At 37.5% G+C, this 22,989-nt stretch overlaps 1 protein-coding gene across 1 annotated transcript; it reads right to left on the bottom strand.

Annotated features, from left to right (window-relative positions):
• Positions 1 to 1,877: 1,877 nt before the first annotated feature.
• LOC124167826 (dihydroxyacetone phosphate acyltransferase) lies at positions 1,878 to 21,273 on the bottom strand. Its single transcript, XM_046545865.1, has 13 exons — positions 20,800 to 21,273; positions 20,330 to 20,506; positions 20,079 to 20,208; positions 19,790 to 19,993; positions 17,225 to 17,376; positions 14,382 to 14,778; positions 13,213 to 13,344; positions 11,565 to 11,714; positions 10,132 to 10,211; positions 9,872 to 10,036; positions 7,976 to 8,145; positions 7,420 to 7,481; positions 1,878 to 4,282 (listed from the first exon to the last, which is right to left on the bottom strand). Exons 1-13 carry the CDS (start codon positions 20,989 to 20,991, stop codon positions 4,188 to 4,190), a joined length of 2,106 nt encoding a protein of 701 aa, XP_046401821.1. The 5' UTR covers positions 20,992 to 21,273; the 3' UTR covers positions 1,878 to 4,187.
• Positions 21,274 to 22,989: the final 1,716 nt, after the last annotated feature.

Genomic DNA, 22,989 nt, shown 5'->3' with positions numbered 1-22,989 from the left:
CCTTTTATTTTTTATTGCCTAAATCGAAGGATTATTACTCCTGGAGAACGCATTTCACACTTTCAGATTTTTTAATGACGATATCTATTTCTTCGCAATTAAATGAAAAGTGAAAATTTTCAAGCGCGCGGAAACGCGACGGCTAAGTATGAATGCTGGGAAAAGCCCATGTGACGTCATTCTGGTTCCTGCTCCCGCTGTGTGAGGTGACCTTGGGGCGATAATGTGTGCGTCGCTGCGATGCAGGCTGCTAGCAGGTAGCAGAGTACGCTGCTAGCAGGTGGCGCTTGGCTTAAATATGGATTTTTAACACCTTATCAAACGAAGGAAACTTTCCGACCTTAGACAATTTTAATAAGTGATTATTAAGAGATGTTCCCCTGAGCTCTGTGACTCATGCATGCTTTGGTAATCTCAGATGATGTAAAACTCCTGACTACTCGTATAGAAACTAGGTCCCTGTGACATCACGTGGAGTGGCATCGAATGGGGCGCCAATCCGGCCCTTTTCAAATGAGGATAAAATCGACCATTGCCATTCGTCTAAACCGGTATTTCTAAAACCATATAATTTGTATATTATGAATACACTAATGGTGGGTAACGAATCGCAATCAATGCCTTTCATTTTCTTTAATGAAGGAAACTACCCTATTGCAGCATGATAACCTATGGAGACCAAAGTGGATTAATTATCAGATTTTTAAGGTCACTGGTTACGAATTTAACCACTTTCCAACATCTTTCACTTGTCTCAACAATTTTTGAGAAGGTTTGAGCACCCAGTGACAGAATAAGAAATACAAGACATTGACATAGGGCATTGGAATTTCAGGCAATGTTTCTAAAGCCTACTGTCTATGCTTTTCTTTCATCCGGTGCCCTCCTGTTTAAAACAATCCATTTACCATTTTTTTAAAGGCATATAATCCCTCAGTATATTCATACTACAGTTCCCATTATCTATGCCTTCCTCATACAGAAATAGGATTTCTTTTAGGAAGCCTCCCCCATAACCCCCAACAATCGTTGAGGCTGCTTGCTTAATAGTCTATAGATGTAGAGTGAATTGAAAATGAGTTGGGCGGTTTGAATACCACCTATAAAGGGTACATGATGGGACAATGAATTATCTCGTTTTATCAATGATAAATGGTTATAAAACTGGCATTCTGAAGTTTTGAAGCCAATACCATATTTCTCTAAATATAGCCCCTCCCCCCTCCTAGTTTTGAGGCTTCAGTTTTGGCAAAAATATAAAAAATGCATTTGAACATAGTCCCCCCTTTACTTATACCACAAGCATTGTTGAGAAAAAAGGGGGACTGTATTCAGATAAATACAGTATATATAATAACTGATATATCGATACCTCCACTGCAAAAACACTCTACAATCCCCCACCAAATCAAATCCGCTCATCAAGTAGCCCAACAATACGAATCCGCTCAACTGCCAGTGTCCGGAGCACAAAAGCTCATCTCCTATTCTTTCAGCACAGAGGTGAGGGTTTATGCTCCAGACACTGCCAGCTGAGCGGATTCGTATTGTTGGGCTACTTGATGAGCGGATTTGATTCGTTGGGCGATTGTTGAGCTTTTTGCAGTGGAAGAATCGATCTCTTTGCTAAAATCTTTCATTCTGATTGAAAAAAATTAATTAAAATTTTGTTTTCATTGTATTTCCAACTTTAAGAGTTTAACCTAGCACAGCAAATCTTCATGGTGAGTGAGAATAGATAAATATGTAGTTGATTTCTGATCGTCAGCAGATATGAAGCCAATCGTTCAGGGCAAAGACCAAGAAAAATTCATTAAGCTTAATCCTAGGTTCATTATAAGGTACAAAAAAAGTTCAAATAAATAAAACAACCTAAATATTGAAATACATATGTATTCAACAATAAATAAAACAAATAATCTCAACAGAGAGTCAACTATCACAAAAGAAGAAAACACTGGTAAACATAGTATGAAAAAAAATAAAGTTATCTAAATTTTTCTGAAGAAATCACATTTCAATGGCAAAATAACTCAGTCACAGAGAGCACCCATAACAAAATCCATAACACGAGGAAATACTTTTAAAAACCGAAATAAAGGCATTTGCAATAGTGTAGGTACATAATAGAAGAATTCTGAAGTTGACTGTGGAACTCGGTGAGATAAATATCAAAACTTAGTAGAGTATAAATGGAAATAATGCCAAGTACGAGTGATGGTGTCAATTATGGTGCAGAGAAATGCAATTTCTTCATGCTAAACGAAAAAGAAAATTCAGATCAGAATAGCTTACGTCATAACTTTCTTCAATGGCGTATTTGGGTTCTAATTTTTTTGCTACGCAGCATTCAAGCATAAACTGATCTGAACAATCTTTCCATCCCAATCTTAGATTCAAAAGAGTTTCTTATTTCACAGAAAAAAATTTAATTCATATTTTAACAGCAGCAAATTGACACCACCGTAATTTAGAACATTTCATGCATGATATTTCTATCCTTTAACTAGTTTTTGAAATGGCAGTGATTTTCCCTGAAAAACACATAGAAAATCAATGCAATACAATTAAGGAGGCAAACCAATGGTTTAACAAAACCATTCCAATTCATACACTAACAGCCTTAAAAGGCTTCTTTACGCAATACTGGGGTTCCATACTGAATTGGCTTACACGTAATATTAAACTCAAAATAAATATGTAGGAGGCAATATTTTCATTAATGCATCAAAATTCATACTTTTCAAAGGAAAATTTTTGGGCATAAAATAATATTTATAATTCTAATTGTCACTACAATGCATTCTGTAATTTATTTTGGCTTTCATTTCCATCAAAAGTATCTACATGATTCCAATACTAAAATTGGGTTTCTTCTTAAAGTAGATTCTTCTCAGAATCTATAATTGAGAGATTTTTAGGGTTTAGGCTAAAGACAAACACATGTACACAAACACTGACTTTGGATTTGAAAGGGGAACAACTTTTTTTCTGTTCCAAAATCACTTTGGAAGCACATATACACACATTAAGGGAGCTTCAAGTTAAGGTAGAGTACACAGCATCTGATCGACCATATTTTTTGGCTAATAAGATCATCACTTTTTGATACCGCTATCCACGGAAAATCTCTCCACACTTCCCCCTCCTGCAACAGGACTCGATAATTAAACCCATAAAAAGCTCTGCATATTTGGCAATCAAAAAGCTTAGCTTCATTCAATACATAGCGAGTATGCAAAATTCTTAAATTAATTTTTATCATTGAATACCAACAGATTACAAGCCTAATATCATTTAACTGGGGTAGAGAATTCTTTTACCATGTCCATGATAAAATTTCATAGATCAAGAGTGCAATGCATAATACAGCAAGTACAAGTCATGACATAAACATAGAATATATCCATGGAGACAGTCCTTCTTGAGGGACATGATATCCAATGCCAATGTAAAATTTCCTTTTGCATTAGATATTGTATCTTTGACAAGAGGGAGGGTATCTATGGAAACCAAGTAAAATGCACATAATTGTGATAACTGGGAATAAGGAGTAAAAGAACCAATATCATTTAATTTCAAGAAATCTGCAAAAATTATGCTGTATCAACAACATCGCTATCGATTGAGCCGAGTCACAGAATGCCAGAGGGGAATTAAAGATTCAATTATTAATCTATTAGTATTTTATCATCAATGTTTTACCCTTTAACTTATTCCTACATGTCTTATGAGCTCAAAAATATGGAAAGCTACCAACAGCAGACAAGAAATACACAGCAAACAATATCTGCAGGGCAAAGCCCACTGCAGTCAGTCGATACCATAATACTTTGGAATGGAGTCACTAATATAATGAATAGCCACGATACATTAGCCACATCGAGTTAACAGTGCTAATGAGTCTGTTAAATCTATAATTAATGCACACTACCGGTACAATGAAGAATCTGTACAAGCACAAAACCAGACCACTGATTTTATCAGTGATCTTACAAACATACATACACACAGATCTACAAAACATACATATTCACAAATACAAAAGGGCAAATGAGATTTGGTAAGGCAAGAGTAACAAAAGCAACATGGTTACCAACAGCTTCCAACTAAAGACTGCCGAGGGATTCCATTTTGCCAATTTTGAGTAAGATTTTATAATCCTGCAGAATCTATGCAAAACTTCCTTACAGTTTCGCTCTCTTTTGCTGTTCAGCCATGTAATCAGACGATATCCTGCCATAGGAATAATCCTTTTTCTCTGGCTGCAGCAAGTATTTACCTGGGATAGAAGAACAGACATGATGCAATTCTAACATGGTAAAGTAACTGCACTCAAATCAAAGTACAGTAGACCCTTGCTCAGACTGCTCACAACTTTTCAACAACAACTCTGTGTCTACTTCCGGGCACATTTCTCTGTAGTATCATAAGAAATTGCTCACTTAAAGTTTCAAACACATCCAAAAAGTTCTCAACTCGGTATATGATTTTCCTTATGGCATCAATTTCATATTCATTCGATCAGGAAGAGCGGCAGATGAGGCTATTATACCAACATACATATTAGGGTGGGCTGAAAATAGGTTTTTTTTTCCTGATCAAATTTGCCCTGTGCGGGAAAGTTGCGAAATGATATAAGGATCTCGCACTCAAATTTTTTTTCAAATCAGATAATATTAACCACTGCCGCCCGAGCTCTAAAGTTTAAAATTTTGCAAAAAATCAGGCTGATTTCAGATTCAAACGGCTATGACGACGAATTTTATGAAAATATGGGATATTGGATATTATTAAAGAGTGGATACATGTTTATAGTTTATAAAAATGAAATTTGAAGTTTATTTGACAAAATCTATGGTTCAAACAATGTCTATGAATTAACAACAAAATTAGAGTATAGACCAGCTGCACAACACAACTCATTTTTGCCTACATTTCTAAAATTCCATTTTGGGGGCTAATTTGCAGGTAAAATAATATTTATTTCGATTGAATTTAAGTTTTTAGCAAATAAGTCATCATATGGTAGTAAATAATCCCACATAAAGTAATAATAAGGTAAATTATTTTCAATTAACCTCAATCATAATGACGAATAACGTACCTGTGGAGCCATTTTCAACAAGAAATTCAGCCAAGGCTGAGAAAGAACAGAACCTGAGCAGCAAGCATTTCACTAAGTAGCTCTCTGCTAGTTTCGTGAAGAAATTACGCAGAACTCCCCATGAGGAAGAGGCTACCATCGAGTTCCACCCGTGTCCCCCCAGCCAATCTTTCAAAGGACACGATTGTGTAAGCACACCAATTACTCTGACAAAATTATATTGTGATTTTTTTTCAAATTTCGGCTGAATTTCTCTGTCTCTTATGCACGATAATGCCCATTCATGCCTGCGTTCAGTACTGCACACGGATTTTGATGCCAATGTTATCATTTGTACCATCCTTTCAACTGCTTGTGTGTGGCAGGGAAAAGGTACTTCTAAAACAGATCTTTCTGTAACAAGGTCTTTCAAATCTTTGTTTGTCATCCCAGCTACTAACGGTGGTCGATTTACCTCAATTGCTTCCCAGTCAACCAAGCCGATATAATTTTGAGCATCGAAGTTTAGCTTTGGAATTTCAAATTCCCTCAATTCCTCCTGCTGAGTTTCTCTCAATTTCAATGTATTTTTGATGGCCATTGCATGAATTTTTCTGCATTCATCGGCTAACATCGCTTGAATCAGAATATTCTCTGGGTGAGGAAAATTACATTTCCCTGAATTATAGAGTAGATGTGTAATTTGATGTTTCTATCCATGTATTTCATTAGAAGAATCATGTTCATAATATGCTTCGGGCCTTCCGGCCAATTTGGTCTCAGTTTTATTTGAAAACCGCATTGGAGCGTAAACTTCCATTTCCCATTTCCAGGGGGATAGCCCCCACTAACCCCCCCCCCAAAGTATATTCTTAGTTACACCACTGAGCCCCACCATATTTCCAGGTCCGACAGAAGCGATAAATTAAGAGAGACATTTTGTCGAACAGATAGATATAGGAATTCGTTTTTCCCCTGAACAATTAAGGACTTTAATGCATAAATGGTATCTTAATTCTGTTTGAGCATTTGCTTCTAATTTATATGTAAACGGTTGGTGTCCTAACACCCTCATTTTCGAATACTATCAATGATTGTAAGATGAAATTCTCCAACAGCCGTAATGTAATGCCTATACTCACTCTCAATGATTTCTACTCTTTCTGGTTTAGCATCCATGTATCTGACCCACATATCAGTTTGGACAGATTATTGTTTTGTATATTATTATTTTTGTTATTTATTTATTTTCATTTTTTTGGAGCAAGCAAGCCCATCCGCCACGTAAAGGCAGAGATACTGGGGGTGGGATTATTATCAATTACCACATTTCAAATTGATTCCAAGATGCCAGACAATTCCCTGTTTTTTCCCGGCACAAATCTGCTTCATTTCATTACCCTTCCTTGACCTTGTTTTTTTTTTGTTACACTGTTACTTTACAATATTAACACTTAACCGGTGACGTGCAGTCTGAGAGACCGCTGCGTTTCTAAAATTATGAATATTTTCAAAATTAATATTTCAAAATATCTATAATTCTCGTTAGCTTCATATTTTTGCATAACAAGGACATCCCACTCTTAATAATTTATGTTCCTTTTATTAAATTTTGTAAATTTGAATTTCAATTCGATTAGCGGTCTGCGAGACCGTACGTCACTAGCATAAGAAAGCATCAAGAAAGGAATAAGCTGGATAAATTTCATAGCTACTTACTACTTAGCCTTCTAACTTTAACATTTAAGGCTTTTTTTTTAATCTGGCGACATATTGATGCATAAATAGAATAATTATAACTCAAGTGTTTTGTGCATCAGTTTTTTGAGCCAGCTTCAAATCACCATTTTTAATGACAAATTGGTTCGTATTGGGAGTGTAAAAATTTTAATATAAGTTTAAGAATAGTTAAGCATTCAAACAAAAATTAAACAAAACAATAACAATGGCGTTGCAACATTTTATGAATTTTTGATTTATTGCGATCTCCAAGACGTCACTGGTAGTGTAACAAATATTTCACGTCACTGGTTAAGGGTTAATAGTGGAAGACCAATCGCAAAGCGATTTCTGATGCATGTTCTATAGGCATTATTTCTGGATGAGGAATCAGATGCATGTAAATTTTACTATATTGAAAATGTGTTTCATTAATATACAAAGCTTATAACCACATAATTAATGACACATTGTGTGAATGAAAAAACAATCGCCAAAGCTGAACTTTTGTAAAGCATTCAAAACAGGTAATATAGTATTACCGAATCCATTGCAAGTCCAACGCTTAATTGAGAGGGGTCCACTGTACATTCAAGTAACAAAAATGTACTTACGTAGTTCATTGCTGATTTCGTCCAGCTTCTCTTCGCACACTATATATTTCACATTCCCATTGCTGAAATAAAAATGTTAAAATACAGATTAGTATTTTTATCTTCCTATCATGGATAGAACACAAGCAAGTTCACCTCCTTTCAAATAATTCATACGCATCAGTAATAATGGATTTTTATGAGAAAAGCACCTTGAAAGGAATAACCCTTGCATTCATATGATGTGCATATCTCAAATGCGGATGGACAAACGATGGACAAAGAAAGAATAGTCTTTGTTGCCACATTTCATCATTTCCATGCATACACATTTACGGAATGCTTCGTGTGAATGCGACAACAACTTTAATTGGAGAAAATTGCACCGGTCCTGATGTGTCATTAGTAACCACAAGGCACTGCATTTTCAATTAATATAATTAAATGTTGGGTCTCATTTCTGATCACTGCTCCATCAGCACAATCCCTCAAACCAATTACACTTCTACCACTAAACTTGAGGTTCCTTCACAGTTAGACTTGTGATAGTCAAAGCAACATTTCATGAGCTACTCACTCTCTCAGTTTCTTGAGTCCTCCCATGGCAACCAATGAGCTGAGCGCCGAGTTGAAGATGTCAAGGGATAGGGATTGAGGGTGCACCAAGGATCCATCGTACAGACACTGCTCTGCCCTCTTCTGCGCACACCTCACAATTTTAGAACTGCTGCAAGGCTCTATCGCCTCCTGCAATGAAACATTACAATTATGTACTGATGGCTTTTTTTTCTTCATAGCCACCGCTTTAGTATCTAATGTTCAATAAAATTATTTGTCGATGGCCATCCTTGGTGCAGCTTTACCATGGTAGGGAAATGAGAAAACTTAGTAATAGGGTGGTTTCCTTCATCAAAGAAAACGAAAGGCATTGATTGCGATTCGTTACCCAACATTAGTGTATCATAATATACAAAGTATTTGGTTTTAGAAATACCGGTTTAGACGAATGGCAATGGTAAATTTTATCCTCATTTGAAAAAGGCCAGATTGGCGCCCATGCGATGCCACTCCACGTGACGTCACAGGGACCTAGTTTTTATACGATTAGTCAGGAGTTTTACATCGTCTGAGATTACCAATGCATGCATGAGGCACAGAGCTCAGGGAAACATCTCTTAATAATCTCCTATTAAAACTGCCTATGGTCGGAAAGTTTCCTTCGTTTGATAAGGTATTAATAATCCTTATTTAAGCCAAGCGCTGCCTGGTAGCAGGGTACTGTGCTACCTGCTAGCAGCCTGCATCGCAGTGGCGGTGCATACATCCTTGCCCCAAGGTCACCACACAAAGCGGTAGCGGGAACCAGAACGGCGTCACATGGAGTTTACCCAGCATTCACACTTAGCTGTCGCATTTTCGCGCGCTTGAAATTTTTTCACTTTTCATTTAACCGCGAAAAATAGATATCGTCATTTAAAAATCTAAAAGCGTGAAATACGTACTCCAGGAGTAATAATCTTTCGATTAGGACAATAAAAAAATAATAGGAAGCCACCCTATTTTCTAGACCATAAAACATGGTTTACTTTTCCTCAAATGGCTTCAGCAACTCATTCCCTTTAGCAAGAGGTTTCAAGTATTTCCCTTACACTTTCAAAGTTTCTTCTTTACACAAAAACACTCGTGCAACTCTAGATTACAGCAATGAGTCACCAAAACTGGCTTAGAAAAATAAGCCAGGTGGAAATCTACTAAAGAAAAATTTCGCACAATTTCTTGTGGAAATCTACTAAACATCATTATTTCCCAACCACGTAATGTTATCTTGAATAATTTACTGGAATAACAAAAAGTAAGAAGAATGACGTTGGTAGTGCACAGCCAACAATAAGCTCAAGTAAATTCATTTCAATTGTCTTCTCACCATATTTTAGAGGGAATTAATTTATTTTGCAATGACTTCCCAAAAGGATAATAATACCGTGGCTTTCCAAATGTTTAATACAATTTCAAACTTACAATCACTACATTCACTAGCTCTCTATTAACAAAAAATGTTGAAATAATAAATTCCAGTATGATCCTATGTTTTAAAGGTTCAAGTTTTTCAACTGTACATCTACCGTTCCATTAATCATTCAATTTCATGAATTAAATGGTTATCCCACATCAAAATGAATGAGACCAAAATTTTTCACAGTATGTGCTTTACTCAACTTTAAACCAAGTAATGGAAACAAAATTGAAGCATATTTCATGTAAGCAGTCTGCCTGTATTATATATTATTTGCTACCTTTTTGAGGTTTTGAAAATTTGCTCCACACCATTCACAGTGAACATAAATTGACCATAAAAATGACACTGACTTCTAAAAAAATGACTTGAAGCATAAAAACCAACTAGTTTTCAGTCAGTCTATAGTCCATAAATTCAATGAGTACCAATTATAGGTATTTGACCACTATCACCTACCTGCTTTACGACTTGGCACACAACCTCATAACTTGAGAGAAAAGGCATCATCAAGTTGCAGAGAATTATTTGCAACTTTTTATGATTTCCAAGGACTAAATTCCCGGGAGACACTTCTTCAATGATGTTCAGCAGATCTAATTGTTTCAGACCTTCCTCGTAATCCTAAAAGAGGGCAGAAGATAGTTGGAGTATCTCTTTATGAACACCCAAGTCAATTAGCACAACTTACACAAACAATTTCTAAAGCCTAGACCTACCTTAACTTCCCAGGGTTTATGTAGTATGAAGTCATAGGAAAGCAGTGACCTGAGGAACTTGTATTTTGCAAACAGATCATCTAAAATACCAGCAAAGAAATGGAATTCATGAAAATATGGGCTAAAGAAATACAAAACATTGAAAAATGCATATACTCATTCCACAGTAGCAAGTGTTTCCTCTTTTACATGAAAATTGAAAAATTTGCCTTCTGCAAAGATAATACACCTTTGGTTTGGTTTTGTTACGTCCAAGTTGTATCAGGTATGATTTGAAGCAACTTTATGAATTTGTGCAAAAAATCCACAGAGAAAAAATCATTCGCCTTGGCCGGGATCCCGGTCAAGGCAAATGATTTTTTCTCTGTGGATTTTTCGCACAATTGTGCATTGTGGGTGACTCCTGTAAAGTTATCACCGTGGCTAGTCCCGGTATACTTAAATTTATGAATTTGATAAATGCAGAAATTTTTGGTTTTTCATTTCTCAAGTTACCCATACTAATTTTATGTAAAAGCTGACAGAAGGGAAAAACTTATATACATTCATTATCAAGGCAATGAAATAATTTACCATCGATAACAAAACTTCACCTTTAAACTTTAGAAAAAATAAATATATAATAGAACCAAACAAAGTTCTTCTTTCTTGGCCAAAGTAAATACAGTGGAACCTCGTTAAAGCGAGTACGGGCTATAGCGACACCCCCGCTATTACGAGAGATAGCCGATGCACCGTCGATTGACCCTATAATAAGCGTGTTAAAAAATTCGTTTTTACGAGACCCTTTCGGTGTTGGCTTTCGCCATAGCGAGGGTTTCACCGCCGGAAGACTTTCATGAAGACTCCTTAACCTCTGTAATTGCTAGCGATCTGTTAGAAATGAAGTTAATGGAGTGCTCAGTCTCAAATTTATGTGGTAAATTGTCGTTTGATAAATATAATGATGACAAAACAATGCTTTGTATGATTTTTATTCAGTGCGGCGCTTATAAATTGTTTGAATAGTTGGTCGTTATTTGAGTAAGGAAATTTAGTGATGCAAAAAAACATCGCCTTTCTTCTGGATTTATGCTTTCGTTTATCGGATAGATGTTTATCTGTCGCCGCACCACTCCTGTTCCTGTATATCTGTTCGCAACAGGTATATTGGCTATTATTTGCTCCACCTCCGGTAAAGCGACAATTCGCTATAGCGAGTGTTTATTAGTGCACCGTGGGGTGTCGTTATATCGAGGTTTCACTGTATTTAGTTTTTTTAATTAAAAAAGTATTTTCAGCTATTTCCCCTGAATATTTACATAACAATTGCATACCATGTTATTATAAAATAAAAAATTTATTATATGATTGATTTAATAGCGCTAACGATATCCATATACATACTTTCACAAGAGTATGGAGGAGTTTATCTGTTGGACACTAATGCTTACCTTTGGTGATAGTTTCTCTATCCTGCAAGTTCTGCATTACCACAGTAATTATAGCAGGGTTTACAAGATAGTGTAGAACTTGATTAACATAATGTTGCAACATGACCATGGAAACTGCAATCTCCAGGGTTTTGTTTGACATGTTGTGGCCTGTTTCAAAAGGAAAAATAAGAAAATATATTCATAAATAATAATTAAAAACTGAGCCAGATATGTAATGATACACTTAGCCAGACATAAAATTTAAGAAACATGAAGTACATAATGCAGAGAAATTGATCACTTACAGTGAATCAGAAAAAAATGATGATGAAAATGACATTGCACAGGGAAGTAACACTATGATTGAACCAATAAATTCAAATACTGAATTAAGTCATTTTTGCATTGATTGAAATTTTTATTTTTAATATTGACTTTCCTTGAATATGAAATAATGAATGTAGAACATACAAGTTCATTCTACAGCCATTTCAACCCACGCATCTTGTAGACAACCAACATTGTTCCATAAATATTAAATACACCTTCCGATCAAACAAGTGGCAAGTATTTACTGAGCTGTGGTAAATCAAAGACACGGTATAGTTTCAAATGCAACTTGCCATTTTGGGAGATAGGTGCGTGATGTCATAACAGCCGTTGGGTTCCGATTTCACTCTATTTGCTAAGTGCTTTCTGTGGTTTTGCCTTATGGTTCGTCTTATTTTCATTTATTATAGTAGGAGTATCAAGGAGTAACAAGCAGGAAATTAATTTTAGTTATCATTATTACCAAATTATTTATCACCTTGTTGTTGTATTTTGTAGAGCTGAGGTAGAAGAAGACCGCTTGGATGGTGCAAGCAACAAGCGGAGAGATGATATTAAAAACAGTGCAATAGGGAAGAATGCTTGATGGGCAGGGAAAGCAGAGGAAGATAATAGGATTTATAGGCAGAAATACATATTAGGATTTATAGATTGATAGAAAGAAAGGTCTCATAGTGGTTTGAAGAGGGAAGTCCTATTTGGCAGGACAGACAGGCCAAGATAGTTTGTAAAATACTCCTTATATATATTTCTCCCAATATAGTACCCCCCCCCCCCTAATTTTGAGGCTTCAGTTTCGGGAAAATAAAAAAAAAGCATCTGAATATAGTCCCCCTTTACTTTCACCATGTGCATTTTTGGAAAAAAGGGGAGGACCAGGGGCGGATCCAGGATTTCTTTCTGGGGGGCACAAGCAAGGCCGTATCCAGGATTTTGTTCTGGGGGGAGGGCACAAGGATACCTCGTAATACAAACGGAATGCAATCATAATGAGACCGTATTAAAAATTTTGTATATTTTTCAGGGGTCTGGGAGGGGGGGGCACCTGCCCCCCTAGATCCGCCTATGGGGAGGACTATATTTAGATGAATATGGTAACTACCGTGACAGGTGAAAAATTGTAGTGCTATATACAAATAAAAAATTGAAGGACTTAGACCTATGAACTTTATATAGTAAATAGGCAAATAAAATGCTCATATCCACATCAATTCTTACATTCTTCCATGATTTTAAACAAATTGACTCCATGGTTGAAGGTTTGGTCTTAGTTAATTAGAGACCAAATGTTATCAACACTACAGATATTTTTTACTTAAGTATTTTCCACCCATACCTTTCAAATTTGAAGGATTTATTTTCACCGATGGAGAGTGGATTTTGACTAGTTGCAATGTATTGGAAGGTGTCAGGTGCACGAGGGATTGATGGATCTTCAGAGATTCGAGGACAGCTTTCTCAACATCACCTGCAAAAGAAATCAAACCTAAGAATGCACTTCAAGCCATTGAAAAAAGCAGTAGGCGACACATCCACATGGACACAAGTGGACAGTTCAATGTTATACGAGTGCCAAAAAATTTAAGCCACTCAAAACACTAAGGACTTCCAAAATGCTTTCAGTGATAATTATAAGCATGGAGTGGGAGAAGAGCCGACTCAGCTAGGGCCTTATCGAGATAATCCAGAAAGGCAAGAGCGGAGCACATACTAAAGAGATACACATGTACATATATAATATCCATCACTGATGTGTTGATTGCTTTATTTGCGTTTCTTGCAATTTTGCTTCCACTTCAAGGGATAAAACACACCACAGATTGAGGCAACCTTTTAACCCATCCTCTATCTATTCAGCCTAATCCTTTGATCCCACCCTCTACCTATTCAGCCCAGTGCATTTGCACAATGAATAATGTTTTAAACTTATACATATTGAGCTAAATATCATCCACATGAAGGCAGTAGGAAGACAATTGGTTTACAAACGCTAAAGAGGAATCTTTAGATAACCACTACATATAAATAATAAAAGTTTAATAGTTAAAGTAGAATGGGTAAGGCGAGCTCTACAGCCTCAATAGTGAAACAGAATATTGTCTCCAACATCCATAACATTAAGTATCACGTAGCAGGTTAGAGACTAACTATGACAGACTGCTGAAACAGGAGAATTTGCAGCTGTGACCAACCCCACCCTCTCAACTAGAAGCCCTTCACAAGCACTCAACTCAAAGGAAGCTTTGCAAGAGTTGAAGAGGCATAGCTAAAGTCGCCTTGGACGGGATACCACTCACTCACTCACGTACATGCAACACTCACTCCTTGAGCTCAACTCCGGGAAAAAATGCTCAGGCTCAGGCAATGATATAGTAACCTTGGTGGGATACATGGACAGTTTTGAAATCCAAGATTTCCTTTTGAACACAGTAGAGGATTGGTTCTACACATCAACAAAATGTTAAGTAATGACTAATGAGGAAATGGGAAACCAATGATTGTTACCTTCAATTGCCACCAATGCTCCAAGGGTCTCCACGACTGACTTGAACCATTTTACCTCTCGGACCACCTCGCTGACTTGGATGGAGCCCAACTTGGCATCGGTGGCCGACAAAGCCAGGTGATTGGAGAGAACCAGGGCGACCAGTGAGAATGGTGAGAGGACAGTGTTGAATTGCTGCTGGCGCACCAGGTGATAAGCCAAGTCAGTCACGGCTCTTGATTCGTTTGCCAGGGGCGTGTGGGGTAAACAGGGGGAGTAGGTGGCGGCCCTGGCAGAGCGATGTTCATCCAACAAGCCGACAGAGGCGCAGAATAGTCGAGCCGACACCGGGGGAGCAAAGTCCACGTGGATTCGACCGTACTGCTCGTCCAACATTCTGAGTGCTTTGAAAAGACCCTGGAAAGAGGCATTTTAAAATTAAATCATGCTGTTAAACTGTGACTCATAAGTCGACAATTCAACAAGGAAGAATGACACAAATGACATAAATAGTGCGATGGAGTACAGCCATTTTTTTATGTTTTTCAGGAGCTAGCTTCTTAATTACTGATACTTACGCTCCGTTTCCTCTTATAATTTGTCTATGTTATAGTAACAGAATTTCTGATTTCAGAGAGTTAACATTCACGTAAATGAGAGTGTTTTCAATTGCCTCATTTCAACGATCTTCAAATCCTACAATGCCACAAAAATATTTTGCATTTACATGAAATTTTGTGATCCTTGGAATTTATTCAACAGGAAAATACAAAAGCCACATGCTTGTCCCAAAATTTCACTTTCACAATATTTCATTAATATTCATGGATTGCCATGAGAAAAAATTCCCCTGAACCACGAATCAAACCACGGACTAAGAATCCACAGACCTCTGGCTTTCCGAGCCACTGCACAGACCACTACGCTATCCCAGTTCCTGAATTCCCATTGGAATTGTACTAAGGCTTAGGATATAAGAAGTCAGGCCCTTGCGGTCCAACAAGAAAGGCAATGCAAGGGAGAAAGGACTTGATGAAGCCACAATCACATAGTAATGTTAAAGTGGGTTTTCTACTGATTAAATACGTAGGAATATGTTTTAAATTGTGTAAAATGCTGTGAGCGGGTAGAGGCTCCATGAAAAATAGATTTGAGTATGCGTAAGAGGGGCCTCTAACCTTATACAGCTCGACAGTCATTGCCATTCATTTGAGTGACTTCTTCACTATCCTGAATCTCACAGAATTTTTAAAAACAGCACAACCAGTGCCACTTCTTTCAGGAAGGTGAAAGAAATGGGCTGAGCAATGACGCGGCACACTCAGTCTAACCATTCTGTTTTTCTCTCTCTCTTCCCTGGCAGCCAGCGCATCACAAGCAACAAGAAGCAAGTTCTGACAGGGAGACTACAAGTTTCGCCCAACCTTGTCTCTCAAGTATTACACATGTAATTTCTATGCGATATGAAACATGTTTATCTTGGAAATCAATCCAAATTGTATTTTGGTCACATATTCACTTAATCATCTTTCGTTAATAGGGTGGTTTCCTATTATTTCTTTATTGCCGAAATTGAAAGACTATTACTCCTGGAGTAACTCTTTCACGCTTTTCGATTTTTAAATGACGATATCTATTTTTTGCGATTAAATGATAGGTGAAAATTTTCAAGCGCACGAAAACGCAACGGCTAAATATGAATGCCGGGAAAAATCTGTATGACGTCGTTCTGGTTCCCGCTGCCACAAGTGAGGAGACCTTGGGGCAAGGCTTTGAGCACTGATACGACGCAGGATGCTAGCAGGTAGCAGAGTACCATGCTAGCTGGTAGCGCTTGCCTTAAATAAGTATTATTAATACCTTATCAAATGAAGAAATCTTTCCGACCTCAGGCAGTTTTAATGGGTGATTATTAAGAGATGTTCCCCTGAGCTCTGTGCCTCATACATGCATTGGTAATCTCAGACGATGTAAAACTCCTGACTACTTGTATAGAAACTAGGTCCCTGTGACGTCACCTGGAGTGGCATCACATGGGCACCAATCTGGCCTTTTTCAAATAAGGATAAAATAGACCATTGCCATTCGTCTAAACTGGGATTTCTAAAACCAAAGTATTTGTATATTATGCATACACTAATGGTGGGTAACGAATCGCAATCAATGCCTTTCGTTTTCTTTAATGAAGGAAACTACCCCATTGTCGTTGATTCGTCTAGAATAATCGGAGAGGCAGGGGATGTATCAAAAATTGACAAGATAATAGGTACTTTCATTTCTTTCAAACACTATCATAATCGACAATAAATAAATAAAATAGGCAAACAACCCCATTGCCATAACATTTTAGCTGTACCCATATTATCACATGTCTCCCCATGAATCTAGGCACACATTGATTTTTTCTGATAAGGAAATAGTGCCCCAGCTCATCCACATGTTTGTGTCTTCATTGTGCAGGACTAAATTTGAAATGGATGCAAGAGACATGCCCATCAGCAATTACACAACTACGTAGTCTGTAAGCAACATGGATGAAGATAGACAAGCCACATAAAATGTCAGACAAATATTACCAACACATACATTAATTCTATCTCACTTTGTATGTTTATGTTCAAGTTGTTTTTTACCCTTATAATTTGCTGTTCATCTTTCGCCAATTGTTCAGCTTTGATCAACCATCACAGGAGTTCTGAGATTGTGACTCCAATATATGCAATATCTATACTACATATTTCATTCACAACTGTTCAAAAATATTGAAGAATTATAGCAAGAGACAAAAATTCTCTAATCCACATTTATTTTGACATGATTTGAAATAAACATTAATGATAAATAATTGTATTGGCACACTTACCGATGTGGATTCTTTGGGCTTAGGTACACCTAGAAGTTCATACGCGTACAATACTTCTTCCAGGGTGCGATCGTAACTTATATTGACAGGAACAAGCACGACGTCTGGCACGTGGCCAGAGAAGAAACATTCCAATGCGACAGACAGAAAACCTGAACAAAAGTGAAGGAGACAGGTCATCAGCATATAGATTCAGATAAGTGGTCAAATTTATTGCCATGGATCACAGTAAAATTATATTTACAATACAGTTAAACCTATATAAGCAAGAACTGGATGAGTGGGAAACCCCTTCAAGAAAGACTGGTTGCCAAGTCCAGTCATTTTTACTTTCTAAAGCCTCTAAAATAGGGTTTTTTCTATTTTTTTAATTGCCTAAATTGAAAGATACATATTCCACACTTTTAGATTTTTAAATGATGATATCTATTTTTCGCAAATAAATAAAAAGAGAAAAATTTCAAGTACATGAAAATGCGACGGCTAAGTATGAATGCTGGGAAAAGCCTGTGTGACGTCATTCAGGTTCCAGCTGCCACCGTGTGAGGCCACCTTGATGCGAAGCTATGAGCGCCGATACGATGCAGCCTGCTAGCTTGTAGCTTAGTACTCTGCTAGCAGGAAGTGCTTGGCTTCAATAAGGATTATCAATACCCTATCAAACAAAGGAAACTCTCCGACCTTAGGCAGTTATAATAGGTGATAATTAAGAGATGTTTCCCTGAGCTCTGTGCCTCATGCATGCATTGGTAATCTCAGACGATGTAAAACTCCTATCTACTCGTATAGAAACTAGGTCCCTGAGATGTCACGTGGAGTGGCATCGTATTGGTGCCAATCTGGCCTTTTTCAAGAGCGGTTAAAATTGACCATTGCTATTCGTCTGAACTGGGATTACTAAAACCAAATAATTTTCATATTATGAATACACTAATGTTGGGTAACGAATCGCAATCAATGCTTTCCGTTTTCTTTGATGAAGGAAACTACCCTATTGAGAATCCAGGAACCTCTACATGTGAAAGATGTTTGTTTTGGTCAACTTCAGGTGGAGTGATGTGTGCATGCTGTCTAACTCTACACAATGACAGGAAATATATTTTTGCACTCAAACTTCAGATCTGCATACATTTTATTTAACATTGACTTTTAACCCTTTTACTGCTGTTCAATCTCAGGGTTGCCACTCTAACTAAATTATAAAATCCCAAGTTTTTTCCAGGTTTTCACGGTCTAAATATCGTCAAATTCACTGTCTGTTGATAACGTAACAATCACCGCTTAAGGTTGTGAGTGGCAAAATGGAGGGAGCAGTGAGGTAGGGAAGTAAAGAAGTGTCTGAATTTTCGCCAGGGTTAATGAACACTTTGTGTGCCTGTCTTCCAATCACAGCCTCAAGATCGATGTGTCGTCATGGCACAAAGACCAATAATAAATGCACTTTGAATATACGTGTGGAGATAAATGTGTGGACAGTGTCTGTATGTGGCTCGGCCTTGAAACATGATTGGAATATCTTTTTTTTTTCTTTTGATCTGTCAATTTTAGTTCTTTTTCTATAAGTTTGAGAGATTTTTAAGGTTTTATGATGAAATTCATGGCTATTTACAGGTTTTTTCACGGTAGACGAAATTCACGGCTTATTCACGGTTTTAAGGTTTTCACGTTGAGTGGAAACCCTGAATCTCCGAGATCCTTCTCCTCACATGTGGTGAAAAGGTTAAAATGCGTTTTGTGGGGCCATGGAGCAGGTACTTCCACAGGATGGGCGTGGTACAGACTCCAAAGGGTCGCAAATCCGGGACCCTTTCCTCGACGAGCTCACCCTCGCTGGCCACTCTTATCAGTGATAATTAGAGCTACCCTTAAAAAGGGATGAATAAATGATCGTGTGATTTGGGCAGCATATGGCTATGATAAAATAGCCTCAGAAAGTCAGTTAATGAGGCCCAAAGTATAAGGTGTTCAGCTGGGGAGGGTTTTAGGGGCAACAAATACTGGGGGGTTTGGGGGATACATAATACCCGCCAGGGTAAGTAGGAGGTGCAGGTGCCCTCCCCCAGAAAATTTTTAAGTTAAATGGTTCAAAATTGTGAGTTTCATAGCTTTCTGAGGGTTATTTTTATCAATCCTTACACAATTCTATAAGTAATATTAATTCAATTAAGCAAAATGGATTAAATTTAAAATTTCTCTGAGCTCTGGGGGGGGGGGGGGGGGGGAGGGGGTTTATCCCCCAAAAATCCCCCCTCACTGTGCCACTGCAAAGTATAACACCTGCAAATACACCTCTAACTTAACACAAAATTCACTTAACATGACATCTTTTAGGAATAACAGATTAAAGGCATTGAACACTGCTATTTATTTTTGACCCAGGGGGTGGTGCTTGTTGTTTCACCAACAGCATTGCAAGAAATTATCTAGCACACTCCTATGTCTTTATTACAAACTTCTTGTGACTAGGAAACTAATTCTTTACATAGAGGTGTGTGTTGCATAGAGGTTCACTTGCTTAATTGGAAGAGAAACGTTTTATTGGGTGAATAATAAATTAATACTCACCTAATTTCGGAGTCAATGACTTTCCAGAGCGGCTTCTCGTCCCTTCAATGAAGAACTCCATCGGTGCTTCCCCAAACCTGACTAGAGATTGCACATACTCACTAAATACAGCCCAATAGACTTTATCATTCCCAAAAGATCTCCTGATGAAAAATGCGCCCGAGTCCCTGAGCATCCTGCCGATTCCCCACATGGAGACAAAATCTGAAAGTAAGATAGAATTTATATAAATCATGTAAAATTTAACTATACATACAGCGCCCACCGTTAATTGCAAAAAAAAGTTTACCCATGCCAGCCGCTATGACAGGAAGGCTTATGTTAAAATGAAAACATATATATGATAGCAACAAAAAGTCCGCATAGCTCCGGTGGCTGGGGACCAAAATGATAGGTGTATCTGGCATAACATCCCGCATCTGAAAATCAAAATGAAAACTAATAAGTGAATTTTCCAACCACACAGATCTACAGAACATGAAGACGCACAAAATAGCTCACACCGATTGATAGATTCCATTGACAAAAATCAAAACTTACACGCTCAATGCTCTCCGAGTTTACCAAAACACCAGAGTATATCCTTTTCATCACTTTCGTCAGAAAATATCCAAACCAACGAATGACTGGTAGCTGTTGCTTGTGTCCCATTTCATCAAGTATACTGTCAACTTCTTTGTACAGCAATTCCTGGGGAGTTTTCCTGTCTTCCGCAGCCTTAATACAAAGGAGCATCTTTTTCAATAAAAGGTGAGTATAAACTGCATTCAGAGATTTAAGAAAGCATTCAGTATTATTATATATGTATCGAGGGCTTCCAAAAGAAATAAAATCACAAGGCACTCCAATGAATTTCACTGCAAAAAAACCTGCACCGGTAAGTAAACAAACACCGACTACAGTTGATTCTAGCAAGCGATTTTCACAAAAGATAACAGCAAGCAATTTATCTTCTAACTTAACTGAAAATAAGGATTAATCGTCAAAATTCGACCGCTTCGAACACCAACCTCTTCAACTACATGTTGAATTCGAGGACTCATCATGATATCCAGCTTCACTTCATACGGGGTCCTCTTCTTGGCATGCCGATACGACGGTGAGGGTCTCCATTCTCTTGAAACCCAAAATATATCACTGGAATGATACCTCTCTCCAATAATATCTCTGAATTCCTTCAAAGATCTCGCTGTATTGCTCATCTTGATGCACAAAACTGAAGCACTGTATTCAAATTTTTAGCGGCAACAATTTTACAAGCACCAAATAAAATACGCGCTGTGGCCTAGGTCAAAAATTTACATTTTCAAGTGGTTTTCCAACTAGCAGAGATATACATGAACACATATTAAACGCATTGCACGTCCACTGAGGCTGTGGCTTGCTCAGGGAAATGTTTTCATTTCCTAATGCCCTTTTCCATGCTAAAAGAGGAGGGGCTTGCCGACTTACACAAGAGTTACGAAATCCGCTGTGAAAAAAATGAAATGCTCCGAACGCAGTGCGCATGACACATGAGATAGCGAGAATTTTCAAATGTGTACACCGAAAGCGGTCACTTTATGTGTCAATGTCATTCTGCCCAAACAAATACTCTGCCTTGTTTGCTGTTCATCTTATCTCCCTTTTCGTTTTCTCGCTTTTTGATGCATCAATTTCGGGTCTTTGTATTTTATTTTTCTGCTGCTGAATTAGATACAAATAGGTGAGTGACCTTCAATCGAGAATCAATTACAGAGATAGTTGACGCAATTTGTTTACGCTATTGAAGTAGGCTTGCCTTGTACCTGATGATTTCCAAAGCATATATTCAGCCTATGCGTAATTCGAAGAATTAATGTCCAGGAAATATTCTCCGTTATTATGTTTACGTAACTATGTATCAATAATTTGGTGTAAACTTACGTAGTATTTCGTGAAAATTAATATATGAATTAACATTTGCTATCCAATGAATTTATTTATATAGTTTTAAATGAGTTCGCATAATTTTAATAAAGTGACAGTATCTTACTGGATCCGTCGGGGATCCTTTGGCAATGATAAAGTTAATATTATTTTGGGCTGTATTGGTTACAAATTTTTTCGTTGTTGTTGTTGTTTAGTTGACATATATCTGACGAAAAATTTGGTAGACCTTTATAATATGATTGGTGTAACCTGAGTGATTGAATATTGAGTTAAGTATCATTTAATATCCATTTTTTTAATGATTTACTCCACGTTTCTCAGAATGCCTTTATAATACTTTATGCGTAGCCTACGTTATTCATATGTATACGTATATAACTATACAACGTAGGCTACTCTTGGTGTTGGCATCTATTCCCTCTAACGCATGATGTGATCTTTATGACCCTCGCTAGATGTTATGGTGTCTTTTAAGTCCATGTAGCCCTTCCATTTTTACTCACTGATTTGTATCCTTCCATTGAGATTAACTAAATTTCCCAGTCAGAGCTTCAGTGTAGTAATATACTATATTAATGCCGCATTAATGAATTGAGGGCCCGAGGGGATGAGGTGGAAATAACTCAAAAAGTTTTTTTTTCTTTGAGGCTAGTTATTGATAACTTGGAAGCTGAGTGTTGCCCGCAGTAAACGCACCTTAAGGCCTGGTTAATTGGTGAATTGACCCGTACGAGTTAATACATTAATGTACCTATGTACGCATAAATGAGCGCAGAAATGTACGGTATTACCACCCAACCTGTGCGAATTCACGCACAGAAAATAGAACCTCTTCTAATTAGGTTCACACATTAGTACATTTACCGTTCCAGTTCTCCATAATCGCTGTTTCATTTACACATAAACTCGTACGGGTTAATGATTAATGTACTATATGTAACCGGGTCTTTTCACACTACCAGATATAGATGCAGGGGCGGATCCAGGATTTTTTTCTGGGAGGGGCACAAGCAAGGCCGTATCCAGGATTTTGTTCTGGGTGGGGCACAACGATACCTCGTAATACAAAACGAACGCAATCATAATGGGACCGTATTAAAAATCTTGCATATTTTTGAGGGTCCGGGGGGGCACGTGCCCCCGTGCCCTCCCCCTGGATCCGCCTATGTATAGATGACCTCCAGAAAAGTAGTGTGGGGCTTGGGGGTTGCTGACCCTTGTCAAAAATCAAAATCCCATACTAACAAGAGGGATGTGCTTGTCATACATTGTTCCGATTAGTGGCGCAG

Source organism: Ischnura elegans, chromosome 11 (genome assembly GCF_921293095.1).
Source record: "Ischnura elegans chromosome 11, ioIscEleg1.1, whole genome shotgun sequence".
NCBI lineage: Eukaryota > Metazoa > Arthropoda > Insecta > Odonata > Coenagrionidae > Ischnura > Ischnura elegans.
Note: the sequence above shows the minus strand (reverse complement) of the source record. Positions and strands in the feature narration are given on the sequence as shown.

Bases quoted from the DNA above. Each gene is read 5' to 3' on its own strand.
- LOC124167826 (XM_046545865.1), bottom strand. From the start codon at position 20,991: ATGAGCAATACAGCGAGATCTTTGAAGGAATTCAGAGATATTATTGGA. The intron at 20,209-20,329 runs GTAAGTTTTGAT...TTTGATTTTCAG, and splicing joins ACTCGGAGAGCATTGAGCGT to ATGCGGGATGTTATGCCAGA. The intron at 14,779-17,224 runs GTAAGTGTGCCA...GCCTCTTTCCAG, and splicing joins AGCCCAAAGAATCCACATCG to GGTCTTTTCAAAGCACTCAG.